The sequence below is a fragment of the Sardina pilchardus genome, chromosome 4, assembly GCF_963854185.1.
Source record: "Sardina pilchardus chromosome 4, fSarPil1.1, whole genome shotgun sequence".
Taxonomy (NCBI): Eukaryota; Metazoa; Chordata; class Actinopteri; order Clupeiformes; family Clupeidae; genus Sardina; species Sardina pilchardus.
In genome coordinates, this window is record NC_084997.1 from 23,389,849 (window position 1) to 23,406,857 (window position 17,009).

The 17,009-nt window shown below is 46.3% G+C and overlaps 1 protein-coding gene across 1 annotated transcript in view; it reads right to left on the reverse strand.

The window, feature by feature from the left end:
- Positions 1-521: 521 nt before the first annotated feature.
- The window catches only part of igf2bp2a (insulin-like growth factor 2 mRNA binding protein 2a), a 52,602-nt gene continuing 36,114 nt past the window's right edge, over positions 522-17,009 (reverse strand). Inside the window, exons 5-16 of the mRNA XM_062534681.1 lie at positions 14,300-14,363; positions 13,707-14,018; positions 12,605-12,739; positions 11,419-11,541; positions 10,485-10,620; positions 8,560-8,694; positions 7,943-8,011; positions 6,979-7,098; positions 6,129-6,203; positions 5,475-5,606; positions 4,950-5,063; positions 522-2,270 (exon numbers count right to left, since the gene is read on the reverse strand). Of these exons, the coding sequence (XP_062390665.1) occupies positions 2,175-2,270; positions 4,950-5,063; positions 5,475-5,606; positions 6,129-6,203; positions 6,979-7,098; positions 7,943-8,011; positions 8,560-8,694; positions 10,485-10,620; positions 11,419-11,541; positions 12,605-12,739; positions 13,707-14,018; positions 14,300-14,363 (1,511 nt within the window). The 3' untranslated portion in view covers positions 522-2,174. The remainder of the gene's footprint in view (positions 2,271-4,949; positions 5,064-5,474; positions 5,607-6,128; positions 6,204-6,978; positions 7,099-7,942; positions 8,012-8,559; positions 8,695-10,484; positions 10,621-11,418; positions 11,542-12,604; positions 12,740-13,706; positions 14,019-14,299; positions 14,364-17,009) is intronic.

A 17,009-nucleotide genomic window follows, 5' to 3' on the forward strand; every position in this document is an offset into this window, starting at 1 on the left:
CAAAGGGATAAATCTGTACCTGGGTGTTCAGGAAAACGTGAAAAGAGCTGAGATTTGTTGTCCTTTTTGTGTGTTTGTTTTTTGAAGTGATTGTGAAATGATTGAAAATTGTAAAGTATCAAGATTTTTTTTTTTTTTTTTTTAAAGAAAAAAACATTCTGGCTGGCCCAACCACTGCACTAAGACACAGAGTGCAGGTGGTACATATTTACATTCACATCTGTCAAGCCACTTAGAGAAGCTCCCTGACTAAGAGGTTTAAAGCCAAACGCTATTGTGTGTGTATGTGTGTGTGTGTGTGTGTGTGTGTGTGTGTGTGTGTGTGTGTGTGTGTGTCTGTCTATGCATGTGTGTGTGTGTGTGTGTGCGTGTGCGTGAGGGTTGGTGTGTATGTGTACCACAGGTCATACTAACTCTCTCCACCAAATGTCCAAAACCCCTTCGTCACACGCATGCGCTCATCCCATCCTTCCCAAAACACCCGCCCGCCCACCCCCACCCCACCCAGCCGCCCTTCCCTCTGTCACACGCGTCTGCACGCCATTTCTTACTGCTGCTCAGGGTATGACAAAACGCACGGGGACAGACGAACTCCACGCTTGGTTTGAGATTCTGTCTCCCATTTGAGGAGGCTTCAACAGACCATCCTATACGACACAAACAGTCCCGCAAAAATATCTAAATGAGCGGTCACTCTCCTCGTATGATGTGTATATGTGTATATTGATATATAGGCCTACAGTCTCACGCTCTCCGTAATGATTTCTCTCACGTCTTCATCTTCTTAACAGAGAAGAGGCAGTCAAATCAGCCGTGTAGAAGCCAAAGTCAAAAAAGGCTGCAAGGTAATATCACAGGCAATGTGGAACTTCACTGTGACGCAACAAAAGAAAGCAAAAACAACAACAACAACAACAACAAAAAACAACAACACAGACATCAGCTGATGCTGATGACGGCACCCAAGAGTGAAAAAAAAGAAAGTTAAGCAAACAGACTGAAACGTTAGCAACAACAAAACGCAACTAACCAGCGTTGGATGTGTGAACTAAGAGCAGGTTCACAGGGACATCAGATCCTCCTGTTGGCACGCACAGGCTGAATAACATGAATCTGAATGATCCACTACTGTAAGTTGTCTTTCTCTCTTCTAAGGTTGTCAATGCTTTTGCGTATCTTTGTTTCACTTTAAATATGATCTCACTTGCAAACAAATAATAGATATGAATCAAACTCTTCCCCCTAAATATGCCCCAGAGCTCCCGTCCCTCCCAAGTTTCTTTTTAAAAGATCTTTATCATCTATGAAAAAATATACTGTTATATACATACAACTATTATATGTATACACAAATATACACATCAGTCTGTATATAAGTGCTTATATACTCCATGTATAAACAAGATTAACAGTACATCTTTTCAGTATATAACAGTATATTTGTTCTAACATTTGTTAATACTGCTAAGGAAACCGACACTTGCAATCTTAGCATCAAAACCGATGGTGAAATAAAAAAAACAAATATCTCAGTCACTATTCCACACCTGTACCTAAGTCTACACCAAAACCCTCAAACACTATGCATGAATGTACATACTGTGAGTGTGAACGGAGCTTTTCTTGTCAGTCTGGTTGTTAGGCCTATGTTAGTCCAACTAAATGAGATAACCTAACACAGGAGGATGATGCTTCCTGCTTTTAAACTTGTGAACACAACAGATACCCAATTCTTTCCATACACTTTTTTTTTGTCATTTTTGTCATATTTTTTGTCAATGTTTTAGCACATGTGTGAACAGAGTGTGTCTGTATGTATGTGTGTATGTGTGTGCGTGTGAGAGTGAGTGTGTGTGCGTGAGTGTGTGGTAGTTTTTGAACAGTCAGGTCTCTCCGCATATATCCACAGCCCTCTTAGGCTGGCAGCCCACTTAGCCCCGTTAGCCTTTGGCTCACACCTTTTCCCCCATGTGAAGTTCTTTGGTTATTCTTTTGTTCCCGATGCCGCTGGTCTTCCTCTCGTCTGTCCCATTCGTTCCCCTCTGACTCTCCTCCGCCTCGCTCTCCTCCACTCTTCCCTCTCTCGCTCTCTCGTTCTCCCTCTTGCTCGTTCTCTCGCTCCAGTTGGGAGGGCTACATTCATTGGCTGGTGCCCGCTGGGGCGGCCCTGCCGGTCACTTGGCATGGCGTGGCACAGGACCCCCCTGCTGGTGCTTGTGTTCTTGCTGCTTCACCTGCTGGATGATCTCCCTGATCTTCCGCTGTGCAGTCTGCAACACACACACACACACACACACACACACACACACACACACACACACACACTTTAGTGAACTGTTCCATACTCTCCATGGAACACTCCTATTCCAACACAAAGATACAGTGTTACACCTGTCAGACAATCTATTCAAGTTTTCCCATTTTCCAGAGCTATGTCAAATGCTTCGGCTTTCTCATACTGCTATACAATATATGACACACAAAAGGTGATTGAATGTCTTGTATGTGCAATCTAGAGCTGAGTCACAAGACAAAGATATTACTTCTTATTACAGCTTCGGATCAAATTACAAATCTTGCTAAAGGTGCTATAAGCGATGCTGGGTAACGTCAATTCTGTTGATGTTCAAAACACTTCTGTTGACGTTCCCTCCCCATCCCTCCCATCCAACTGAAACTCTGATTGAATGCACATCTCGTCTGTGAATGGCTGGAGAAGTTTGTTATGTTTCATGGTCTAGGCTGCATCAGGCTTTTTTTGTTGTGGTTTTTGGAGCCTGGGCTGTCTACAGAGGCTTGTTTACAGTGTATTCCGTGGACAGGCAGCTAATATAATATAAATAATATAAATCTATGTTTTGTATAGGGCTGCGCAATTCTGGATAAAATGAGGATCACAATTTTATGAAAGGTTATGTGTTTATTGCACTTATTTACCTCCTAGCCTGCAGAAGGAAAAAAACAAAAAATCATAATAATGTCAGATATAGGATTAGTATGTCGACTTTAGACGGAAGAAAGGGAAGATGAACAGAAGAGTGCTTATAGCCTGGCTCCCTTGTCCCGCCCACCTTGGTATCGCCACTCATTTTCGTATTACTTTCAGACACTAGTCCTGGCTCCTTTCAGTGCATTAAGGAAGAAAAGCGACACTGTGCTAAGCCAAAACGGCCCGGTGCAATAAACACATTTGTATGCAAAGTGCGGCTTTTTTCGTCCTTGATGTCACTTATTTGTTGGCGAAGCACTCTAAAAAAGAAATAAGACACTGACTGAAGCCTGCTCCGACCACACAATCCTTTCAAAGCATTAACATTTCCCTCAGACATCAGGATGGCTGGCCACTTAGTGACGAGAGGGATGACACATTAGTCTCAAAATCGAAAGTGGCTGTGGTAAATGGTAGTAGCAATGCCTGCAACCACCAAAACATTGCAGTCGCAAGAATGTGTAAAATTTTACAGCACATGTAAATAAATTATTTCCTGACAGCTGATGCGGTTTATTATCAGTTAGGCGAAGCAGGAAGTAATGTTAGGAATCCTGGTGGTCCTGCCTAACCAAAGTTAACGCAAAGTTCATATCCATTATGATGCCGGGTTGGAAACATTTCCCAATGGAGAGTAACCAGAATTTCTTCACGAGGTGAAACCTCATGAGTGAATCTGGTGAAACCAGGCTAGGGTATTTGCCCTCATGGAAAACTCTACGTCCTCCTTAGCATGGGAGAATACCAACGCCAATTCCTGGAAAGACGTATCTGCAACTCGTTGCTAGACAGGGTTGTGTTGCTTTACTCTTTAAAATATCCCAAAGGTTTTCTTTTATTCTAAGTCAAGTGATGCACTTGGCCAGGGTGCAGCTTTCTTTTTTTCTTTAGAAAAACTCTTGCATAATTTCGTCATTGTGCTTTGTGTCATTATCATGACGGATCATTCATCCGCTGCCAAGCTCCTTGACTGGGAGTTCTTTTGCCAGCCAGTAATTTGGTATATTCACACACGTTCAGAGTGCCATCTATAAATATCTCTGCAACACTTTAATTTTTTTGCACTTTAATACAATAGTGCCCCGAATTACCACACTGCCTCCTACCTGCTTCACCTTTACGACTGTGCGGTAGTGTTGCTGTTGTGGTGTTTAACTTTTGTGCTGCTGTGGTGTTCACTTATGTGTTGCTGTGATGGTGTTTACTGATATGTTGTTGTGGTGTTTACTTATGTGTTGTTGTGGCGGCATTCACAGTATTTACTGATGTGTGGTTGTGGTGTTTACTTATGCATTGTTGTGATGGTGTTTACTGATGTGTTGTTGTGGCGGCATTATTCACAGTGTTTACTGATGTGTGGCTGTGGTGGTGTTTACTGATGTGTTGTGATGGTGTTTACTGATGTGTTGTGATGGTGTTATGTGTTGCTGTGGTGTTTACTTATGCATTGTTGTGATGGTGTTTACTGATGTGTGGTTGTGGTGTTTACTTATGCATTGTTGTGATGGTGTTTACTGATGTGTTGTTGTGGTGTTTACTTGTGTTGTTGTGGTGGTGTTCACAGTGTTTTACTTAAGTGTTGTTGTGGTGGTGTTTACTGATGTGTGGTTCTCCTGTGCACGCCAAACATGCTTGACCCAATCTGATCAAATTCCTCTTGGTCTCATCTCCAAGAGGAATTATCTTCTTCACCAAAGAATGGGCTCAGAAAAGCTTCTTTTCATGTTCCTCAGTGAGTTTGTTGTGCAGTTGCAGTTCTGTGTGCAACTTCATCTTTGGTGTGAACCAGGAGTGTAGTTTAGTGGTGGATAAAATAATGTGAGATTTGATATGAAATATTTACTCAACTTTTGTGGGTGTTCGTATAACAGTATGATGAAATGTAACGCAAGGTAGAAGAATGCACATGTACGACAGTGTACACAGAGATGTTCTCTAAACAAGAGTAGCGTTCACACACCTGGCTAGCGAAGAAATGACCACTGATTTTGACAAAGACCTCGTCATTTTCGTCAGGTGTTTGGTCCCGAGGCACAATGACCTCTGCGCTGGTGAGGTTCTGCAATTCATTCACCTGCGAAGAACAATGCGATACACAGACTATTAGATACTCTGAAGGGAAGTGCAAACTCATCTCCACCTGTGTCACTTCCTCCTCACACTTGTGACAGTTCTTTCAGTGATCCACACAGAACACTACTGACCACATCCTGTCAACACATCCTAATGGCAGAGGTGGAAAAAAATCCAGTTTCCGAAAGTAAAAGTCCTACCACATATCTGTGCCAACCATTCATTTAAACCAGCTGATTCTAATGTTGATGTTTATGTACTGAGTTGGTGATCGTGATGATTTCCACTGAGAAAAGCTCATTTTATTTCAAAGCATGTTTTTGATATACAACAGTAAGCCCAGGCAACATGGTGGCACCACAGTCAGTGCCACTGGCCGTTACCCCATCAGCTGTTTGTTGAGCCTCCTCACCGTTTTGCCACCTTTGCCAATGACCCTGCCAGCGGCAGAGGAGGGCACTTTGATATGCGTCTCCAGCTTGACCTCCTCTTTCGCCGTGAAGAAGTTCTCCTCCTTCAGCTTCCCAAATATCCTGCCCTGAGCCTGTTGTTGGACAAACACATGTCAAAGACTTCACTGTTGGATTCTACATTATGAGTCTTCTCAGATATTAACAGATCTAATCAGTTCATTATGGGTGCTGCATTTCAAGGATAGAAAAAACAACATATTTTCCAGATATACAGTGTAATATGCCCACAATAACTGCAGACAACAGACACAACCCTTTACAGACACAACCCTTTACACACACACACACACACACACACACACACACATCCACACACACACACACACACACACACACACACACACATAAACACACACACACACACACACACACACACACACACACACACACACACACACATAAACACACACACACACACACACACACACACACACACACACACACGCACACACACACACACGCACACACAAAGTCAAACACACTTTACGGTATGGGTAACATCAATCACATGCTGTTCAAGATCACATGGAGCTGTTGACTGCCCTAATTAACGTGTGCGTGTGATGACGGGGATGTGTTAGAAGGCCCCTCACCTTAAACTGGGCTTCCGGGGGCCCTGTGATAATCACCATCCTCTGGGTGACATCAGGGCTCTCTGCCGGCGCAATCTGGATGAGGGCAACAACAACAACAACAACAACAACAACAACAGGAAAACAGAGTGAGCCATAAAACGCCAGTCACATTTCAGCAAATTCCAAGGGCTTAAATGAGTTTGTCTCATAGGGCGAGTGCGTTCCAGTGTTTTCATGGTGCATGGGAACCCTGCCTAGTGGCCATAAAAATGGTTGGGGGGGGAGGAGGGGGGCGGGGGGTTGGGGGTGATCTTGAGGAATGCCTGGGCCGCCGGTCCAATCTGGTTGGTGAATGGCTCTCGGCGAGCGAAGGCGGCAAAAAACGTTTAAAACATCCTCGCGTGACTCAGCCTCCGGCTGGCAGCCACAGAGAGGAAGTGTTTTCACATGAGTCAAAAGGGGCCTTCGCATTCCCGTCCTCTGAGTGTCTGCCGACTCCGACACCATCCGGCGCATCAGTGCATCGCATGCGAGTGCTCCGACCACTCTCCTCTTCGCTCTCTCTCTCTCTTTCCCTCTCTCTTTCTGCTCTCTCTTTTCCCTCTGTCTCTCTCTCTCTTTCCCTCTCTCCTTTCCCTCTGTCTCTCTCTGTCCTCTCTGTCTTTCCCTCTCTCTCTCTTCTCTCTCCTCTCCGTTCTCTCTCACTCTCTCTGGGCCGCACTCTAATTGGCCAGAGCAATTATCACAGTCGTCTGGCCGAGGTCACGGTAGCCGTGTGCCAAAACAGAGACTCGGGGGCTGGACAGGGCCAACCGTGCGCACCGACAACTCGGGAGCGCGCGGAGGTAAACAGGCGGCCGATTCTTACCTTAATGGACGCTCCGGCGAACCGTGCGAGTTGCTTAATGTGCTGGCCCTTTTTGCCGATAATTGCCCCAACAGCCTGAGTTGGAATAAAGAGGTAGACCACCTCCTGTTCTGGAGCTGACTGTGGACAACAAGAGGGAGAACAGCGAGAGAGAGAGAGAGACAGAGAGAGAGAGAGAATAGAGAAAAATCAGCGTTGGAAATGTCAACCAGACTCCACTCTAACCCTGCAGCTAAGCCATCTGTCCAAAGATTAGAAAGGCTGCCTCTGCTAAGAATTAGCCATGAAAAAAAAAAAAAAAATCCAGCTAATCTACTCATCACTTCTTTTTTTGAGTCTAAAATGTATGCAAATGAGTAGCTGAATGAGCTGAAGAGTGAAGGAATACAAGTGCACAGACGTCTGACGAATCAGAGCTTTCTTTCAATGTAACATCAATACATTTTATTGTAGCAGATCGGGATGTTACAATTGAGGCTCACAAGATTATTGCTCTCTGGCTCTCTCCTTTAACTAGGGGCTCTTAAAGGTTTAATGAAGGAGTGTGGACAGCCATATAACAAAAGTGCTTGACCTTAAAAACGCAACAGAAAAGATTAACTAAAGCAAGACAATAAGGTGCGGAAAGGTATTCACAAGTGAACTACGCGACTAGTGTGGCCTCTTTCAGAGTGCTCCACACCACGGCATTTAACAAAAAAGTGCTAGCTGTCTAGCGAGAGTATCTACAGTAATGGCCTGTGTATTAGCCACACTGTTTAGCTATAAGCCGCAGAGCAGTGTTTTGTGCAAGTTAAAAGAAACAAAACCATATTAATACCATATTTAACTAACCCCCGTATTATTATCCTCAAAGCTGAAGAAATTTTGTAAAATCAATGCATAAGCCGTGGCTAATAGTTGGAAAATTAGGGTACACACATCCCTGGTGTGTGTTAGACACATGGGGGGACAGGGGACTGACCGTGTGCTGGTGGGTGATGGCACTGGCTGGAGGAACTCCATATAAGCCACTTAGATGTGACGAGGGACTCTGTGGACGCAAAAAAAAAACAAATGAGCATGAGCCAATGAGTAGTGCACAGGAAGTCATCAGTTAAAGGTAGGCTAGGGTCCAAAACAACAACAGTTCACTGACTGCAGTGACGAGGAACATAAATGAAAGACAACTGGTGTCAAACATGCACACACACCAGACATAATAGGCACACACACACACACACACCAAATCACTCCCCACGGGCCACACACACAGTGTGTATCAGTAACGGAAAGACTCTGGGATAGGGTGTGTGTGTGTGTGGGAGAGTTTTCTGGTGAGTGCTGCAGTGTGTGAGTGTGTGTAGCCTATGACTCATGCCTCGCACTGGTGGAAGGGGAATTCTGAGGAGGATCACGGCTCATCCATGAACCCCCCCCTCCCCCCTCCCGCCCCCTCCCTCCCTCCCTCCCACACAGTACCCACTCCTCACACTACAGCACAGACCCACGGCCACAAACACCCACCACACAAACACCCATCCAATCCACCCACCCACCCTGTGACCCGGCAAGGCGCCTGGCCCGCCCCAGCAGACTCACCAGGAAAGGGCTGTATCCCGCAGGAGGCACAGGGGGGACCCCTCGAGGCCCGGCAGCATGAGGCAGCATGGGAAGGCCCGTGGAAAAGATGCCCAGGGCGTTGAGGTTCAGCCCCGGGATCAAGTTGGTTTGTTGCTGACGGAGGAGGAGGAGGAGGAGGAGGAGAGAAGCGAAAAGTAAACAAAACACAACAAAGCGAAAACAAAACAAAAACAGTCAGGCGCCGGGGTGGCATCCTTGCGCATGTGTGTGTGTGTGTGTGCGTGTGTGCGCATGTGTGTGTGTGTGTGTTGTTGTTGTTGCTGTCCCTCCTCCGCCCACTCCCTCGTTCTCAGCTCATTCATCTGACCCAGTGCAGTGACTCTGTAGTGGCGCTAGGTGGCCCCACACGCACGTTCGCACACACACGCACACATGCACATACACACACAGACACACTCACACACACACACACGCGCACACACACACACACACACACACACACACACACATACACACACACACGCACGTTCGCACACACAAGCACACATTCACATACACACACAGACACACTCTCACACACACACACACACACACACACAAACACACACGTTCGCACCCAAACACACACACACAACACACACAAACACAGACACACACAAACACACACACAAACACACACACACACACACACACACACACACACACACACACAAGACACACAACCCGTGAATCCGGGTTCGTCCCGTAATACGTTTTCCCTGCGACGCGTCTCAATCACGCTTACCACACCGAGCCACCGGTGTCACTGTCACTGACCTCATCAGTGAGCCGGCCAGTATCAATAGACAGGCAGCTCTCCCTACGAAAGTAGCCCTGCAGTCCATGTGTGTGGTAGAGAGATGGGGGAATTCACACCGTCCGCTGACACAATGAAAAGGGTGAGTAATGGAGGAAGAATCTGATCAAATATCTCCTCCGCGCTAAACTGATCTTTGAGTAAACATCATTCCCGCATGACGGAGGATGGGTGGACGGCTATTCCATATTAAAAAACAAAAAAAAACAAAAATGAAAAAAAAAACCAGCGGAAAATGAATATGCTGCCTAACTGGAATCTGCTGGATGAGTCGGTTTTAAACTCTCCAGGGAGCTGTGTTGATGATATGGGAAATGGGGACATTGACGTCAGAGTATTATGTAGGTATGAGTGTGCGTGCGTGTGTATGTGTGTGTGTGTGTGTGTGTGTGTATGTGCGAACACATACATATGTGAGAAAAACAGCTAGGACGAGAGTTTGTGTGTTCATGCATATATGAGAGCGTATCTATGCGTGCGTGACAAGAAATGGTGCATGTAATGCATTGCATGGCTGTTTTCAACCCGCAATCGTCCACCTGCACAGGAACACACAACTAAGTCATGAATTATAATGAGTCTGAAAAATGGACGAGCAAGCGTGTGAAACAACCACACCTGCAGATTCCAGCGTTAACGAGAAATACTCTACAGAGAACAGCGTGGATATAATGTCTAGTGTGTTAAGAAATTGAAAACTAGCAGAGCAGTCGCCATGTTGAATTGGTGTAAACGGTTTACAATACATGTAGACATGTCTTGAATTTCCCCTTGGGGATCAATAAAGTAAGTATCTATCTATCTATCTATCTAGACAGAGAGAGTTCAAATGCTATGGAAACGTTTCCCCGCAACTTGTTTATCTCATGCGGCTTCACGTCTTATTCTTGCGGGTTGAGAAGCTTGTGCTGTGTAGAGGACAGCACGACTCTGCCCAGGCGGTGTGAGGAGGAGGAGTTGTGAGAACAGCAGCCCCCGGGAGAATCCATCCTCTCTCCTCTCTCTCTGCAGTGAGACCTGAGAACCCACCCTCCCTTTCACAGCCCCCCCCCCCCCCCCCATTGTGAGACATTGTGCATTGCCTCACGTTTATAGCAGCAATGTCGTTCTCGTAGGCTTCCCTCAGCTTTCGCATGATCTCCACCTCTGCCTTACAGCAGGCCTCCAGGCTGCCTTTTACTGTGATGGTCCGCTCAGGGTTGTAAATGGTTAAGTCTTGTAATCTACAGAGAGAGAGAGAGAGAGAGAGAGAGATGAGAGAGAGAGAGAGACGTTTTTGAGATTAAAAGTCTGTTCCTAGCACTTTCAACACATCCCACGCATCTTTGGCATAAACTCAAAGTTCTGTGGCTGAATGACACAATCAACTGTCAAAAAGGAAAGAAAGAGACAACTTTCAGAGACAAGGGGGCCACTAGCAGAGCTGAAAGTGTAATAAAGCTCTTCAAGAAAGGCTTGGCTGAAGAGAGGGACCGCCTTGTCAAAGTCGGCAGTGGCATCCTCGTAATTGGGCGACTTGTTCACTCAAAAGACCTCCACTGCCCACGCAGAGCCATTTAATTAGGCCAAATTGATGAGGACGGCCCGAATGGGCAGATTCCCCACTTCATGACAGTGCGTAGAGAGGACTGCAATGTCTGTGATCAGTGCAGGTCAAATTAGCTGACCAGCCTCAGGCCTCAGCGTATGTGGTAGAGCTAATAAGGCTGGCCACAGTCCACAGACCCCTCTGTGCTGACATGGAACTAATATTTACTGTGAGTGACTCCGGTACTCCGTGCGAACGCTGACGATAAACTCACACAAGCTGGTAAAGTGGGCGGCAGTTTATACTCTCCGAGAGAGTTTATGGCAATTACATTAAATCGTTTATTGAATCAATTTGCTTGCTCTGTCACATCGAGCATTTTAGTCAAAATGAGCAAGCAGCATTTCACAAAGGCCCACAAAACCTTAATATCGGGATAATTAGCCTCTTGCTAATTAGCACGCCTAGCTCGAGCAGGAGCTGAGGTACTTACGAGGAGATGGTAATCTTGGTCCCCGTTTCCTCCTCGATCTTCTTCAGGTTCCGGCCCTCCTTCCCAATTAGCCTGCCCACCAGGCTGTTGTGAGCCAGGATCTTCAAAGGGATCTCCTCCGTTCTGTGAGAGCCCAGAGAAGAATCGGTGATATTTACAATTACATTTATTCATATAGCAGATGCTCTTATCCAAAGTGACTTGTCAATTATATCACAAGGGCCATTGACCTAAGTGCCTTATTCAAGGGCACAACAGTGGAAGCCGAGAATTGGTTCCACAACTTTTTAGGCTACTGCGTGCTAGCGCAGAACAAGCCTTTAAACTAGGCTTCTTGCCCTTAACTGGGTTAAAAAAAAAAGATATTAAGGGGGTGGAGGATTTTTGTGCAACCTTGATGTGATTGTGATTGTGGAACGCCATGGATAGGTTGGCAATGGGCAAAAGTGCGGAGGAAGATGGTTTACCAGACGGTGCAGAACTTTTTTGTATGGATGTTGTGAAACCTTGAGTTGAAAGAATGCCCCTGATGCTCAAGTATGAATTTAAAACACCCTGTTAACAACCTTGTAAACCGGACATCTAATGCTAAGTGCTAAAGGTGGGAGTAAACATGCTACAGTATGTGTTCTCCTTCAATGTGAAGCTATACTCAAGTGAACTGGGTGACCGTTGCAGCTGAACCACTGCTACAAATCAGCGAAAGGAATTTCACATTACACCATGTTTGTCCGATTGTGTAATGAGATAGGCAACGTGTTGAACCTGCTGGGTCTTCTTCCTGAAGAGGCGACATTTTTACACATTTACAGGGGGACAGCTACACCAGGCGCGTAACTGAAGCGTTCTGTTCGCGACGCGTAAAAACACGTTTTAGAAGACTGGTCTATTTTTTTTCCCGAATGTACGCGCCACTGTCGCTTCTGGTGTAGCTACTTCCAGTGATTACAGTGATTATTAACTGCTGCAGCATACGCTTCGCGTACGGAACGCTTCAGTTACGCGCCTGGTGTAGCTCCCCTGTTACTATTACACTTTTTTTTTTTTTTTACTTTTTTTTTTCATTTGTGCACATGTGTTTGTGATTGTGCAGTTTCATGCACAGACACAGAGTGGGTGGAGGAGTGGATGGAGTGGGTGGAGTGGGTGGAGTGGGTGGAGTGGGCGGTCGGTGGTGGAGACTTACACCTTGGTGTCGTTGGCCTCCTTCTGCATGATGTCCAGGATCATGCGGCAGGCTGCTGAGCAGCCCTCGGGGGCGGAGTGGATGGTGATGGGCTTCTCCGCCGCTCCGGCGTTCTCCTTCCGGTGGATGTCCACCCTGAGAGAGAGAGAGAGAGAGAGGGAAGGGAGAGAGAGAGAGAAAGAACAAGCCCACATATCACAAATTCAATGTCAGGATGCCATCAGCAATAGAGATCAGACCTTTATTCATACACCATTTCTGTGAGAAAAGGGCCATATTGTCCCAAACTCCCTCCTCAACAGCTCCACTATAACCAGGACCTTGTTGACAACAAAAACAAAAAGCTTGAAGGGCTTCAGAATCAACATGGGTTAACGTGTTTGCTAAACGACTAGATGTTCAAGTAAATGTGAGGATGAGTCTAATGGAGCCACTTGTACACTCAATGATCTCATAAAGATATAAAAATATCAAATATACTTTAATGACTACCATCAGGTGTCTATGTAACCTGATCCATCTGAGATCAGATGGGAGTAATCAGCCCTTGTGTCGTGTCTGAGTCATATCCGTCCAAGTTGCCCATGCTGATATTTACTAACAAGTCCAAGTGTAGCACCCACCAACATAATAACGTCCCACAACAAACCACAAGCGTAATATATACAGAACTAAAAACAGACACGAGAGAGAATGTTTCTCTGCTTGCCCCCCCCGGTAAAGGTGATGAATGAGGTGAACACAATGTGGAGTCTAAGGAAAGGCTTTATATGGTCATGCTATCTCTTTAGATGGTGAGGATTTTTGACTGACATACAGATAGAATTTCACTAAATGAGTGATTTATTATATCGGTGGGAAGCTAATGTAATAACTTTTTTTTTTATCGCCCCACAAATTTCCAGCAAATCAAATAATTACTGTGTGTAGGCAACAGTGATTACGTTTGCGGGAAACTATTCTGTCTGTGGTATTACTGCATTTAAGACACGCAGATTATTTATAATGTTTGTGGTTTACTGCGTTTGTGTGAAGTTATGATGTTACACGGGTTCCGTGCATGATGAGGAGGACTGGACAACGTTGGCAAAGCCGCACATACTTGGACTGTGTCTGTTTGGTGACGTTCTTGATGGTGAGGCCCTCCTTGCCGATGATGGCGCCGACGAACTGCGTGGGCACGAGCAGGCGCAGGGGGAAGTCGTGCTGGGCCTTGTGGCGCTGCGAGGCCAGCCCGCCCGACGGCCCGGGCTGCGAGGACGACGCGTCCTGCTCGCGCGACGAGCGCCCGCCCCGACGCAGGCACGGAGACTGCTGCTGCTGCTGGGCCGGCGGGACGGCGTCCGCGTCCATGATGTAGGACACGTGGAAGGAGTAGTCCTCGAACTGGTGTCCGGTCAGCTTCTCGATCGCTCTGGAGACCCAACGGGAGACATCGGAGAGAGACGAAGATGAGGAGAAAAAGATGAAAGCGGGACTTCGCCCCCCCCGTCGGGAACTCCACACGGTGACAGACGAATGAATCCGATTAAAAACAAACAGCGATAGCAATAACAAAAATAAACAGTAGTGATTTTCTAAACCAAACAAAACTGGATTGCTCCAATTTGTTTATTTTTTTAATTAACGTGAAAAGAGAAAGTGTGGGGAAAGAGAAGAGTCAGACTTTACACAGTCGCTCAAAAGTAGGCTTACACTTTCGCTTCTTCCTTTGTTGCGTATGTGACATTCACCACAGCTGTTTCTGTGTCAGTGTTGACTGCAGGTAGAGACACAGAGGGAGAGAGAGAGAGAGAGAGAGAGAGAGAGAGAGAGAGAGAGGAGAGAGATATGGAGAGAGAGAGAAAGAAATAGAGAGAGAGAAAGAGAGCGAGAGGGAGGAAGAGAGAGGAGAGATACAGAGAGATAGAGAGAAAGAAATAGGAAGAGAGCGAGAGGGAGGAAGAGAGAGGAGAGAGAGAGAGCACATTTAAACATTGGCCTGTATGCATACACACATCTGTTGATGTGGCAAGTCCACAGCTTAACGGTCAGCCTCATGCGTTGATGTGGAGGGCCACTTTGCCGTCCTCATCCATAATGGTCATTACCGAGGCAGGGCCCGCAGGCCCACCAGACAACTCACTAGGGACAAGTGTTGTAAATTAGCGTCAGCTAAAAATGCTATGATGCATGCATCAGATGACTTTTTAAGCTTGTCTATGTTTTTGTATCTGTCCCTATCTAAATAAACCTTAATAATAATAATAACAATGACCACACCATGGACAAGAGAGCGCTCTCAGAGATCAAAGCCCAGCGTACCGCCCGGCCTACGCCGATACCGGCCTCTCCATCTCTCTCCCTCCATCTCTCCATCTCTCTCCCTCCATCTCTCTCTCTCTCTCCCTCCATCTCTCCTCCTTTTTCACTCTCTCTTTCCCTCTCTCTGTCTCTTTCTCCCTCTCTCCGTGCATCTCTCCTCCTCTCTCCCTCTCTCCATCTCTCCCTCTCTCTCTCCATCTCTCCTCCTTTCTCTCTCTCTGTCCAGCTCTCTCCCTTTCTCCCTCTCTCTGTGCATCTCTCCTCCTCTCTCCCTCTCTCCCTCCATCTCTCTCTGTGTCTGCTGCATATGGTAGGCGCTGGGCTAACGATTGAGCCCTCAGCACAGTGGCTAACATGGCGGCGCAGCGTGGGCTAAACCTGGAGAGGGCGGAGCTACTCGCCCAGCTGCCACAAGCGCTTTGAGGAATTAACTTCCATTTATGAGTGACACACAAACACACACACGCACACATAAGCACACACACACACATGCACGCACACAGAAACACACACACACACACACTCGCACATGCACACACACACACACACGCGCACACATCCACACCCACACATCCACACACGTTTAGGTATGTAAACACTCAAATACACAAGCACACACACACACACACACACACACACACACACACACACACACGGATAATGACACGCACACACACACGCACACAAACACACACACACACACACACACACACACACACACACACACACACACACACACGCACACACGCACACACACAGATGTTAGAAAAGAACCAGAGAAGCATACACACACACACACACACACACACACACACACACACACACACACACACACACACTCACACACTCACACACAAGAGACAAGAGTTAATTATGCCAGGAGCAGCCAGCTGCTAGAGAGAGAGAGACAGAGGAGGTGGAGACTGGTTATGGCCTGTCTGTTTCACAGTCAACAACAACAACAACAAGAACAACAACAGCGACCAATCCAACAAAAACAACAATAACATCAGATCAAACCTCTGAGTTTTGTCTGTTCTCAAAACACTTTTTTGTTCAGTTTTCTGGACAGTGAACAAAGGGTTTCAGTAACTTTCAGTTTTTCAATCCGTCAATGTCTATTTTACACAGAGCCTGTTGGAGTAGAAAACTGGATGAACGTCTAGAGAAGCAAAGCGATCAATCAGAGCTGACGCCTCAGATAGATGTCCTTACACACACACACACACACACACACACACACACACACACACACACACACACACACACACACAGATAAGGGGTTGACAGGGAAGCGCAGCAGATAATCTACTTTAAAATAGATAGACGACAGGTACAATCTGGAGTTTTACAAAACCAAATGTAATTCTAGATGACAGCACTGTGGACCAGTGGAACACCATCTGAATAGTGATCAATCCAAAAACTGACAAATCTATCAAGAAGTCAGAGTTCCTATAAAAAAAAAAACATGATCAACTGCCCTTGATCTACACAAAAACAAAATGAACGAAATTAAGCACAATACAGACCTTCAGATATAGACATACAGTACTTAGCGAATATCCAAATATATCCAATATCCAAATTAATCAATACAAAAGAGCCGCATCTGAAGTGTGCAAAAGCTTGAACTGTCCACAGCACCAAAGTAAGTAACCCAGCCATCCGACCCCAGAGGTGTCTTAACAGGCCCGGTGGCCATGTTTAATGGTTTGTTGTCAGCTGTCAGCTGTCACCTATCACCTGTCACAGCCACGGAGGCAGCAAGCAGTTTGCACCGAGCCCGAGTGCTGTCGCCCCACCGGACACTATGGGGCTATTAGAGTGGACCTGAACGTGAGAGAAAGGGCAATTCTGACCCAGCAGACAGACAAGGGCACAGGCAGTGGTGGTAGGTAGAGAGAGAGAGAGAACAGACATGTCATGAGGAGGAGAAAAGAGAGAGAGAGAGAGAGAGGGTGGGATGGTGTTAGAAAGGGCTGTAGTAGAAGGAGGCAGAGGGAGAGAGGACCAAGGAGGGGGTGTGTGAGAGGGAGAAAGAGAGGGAATGGGAGGAGAGAGAGGGATAGAGAAAGAGAGAGAGAGAGGCAGAGAGACA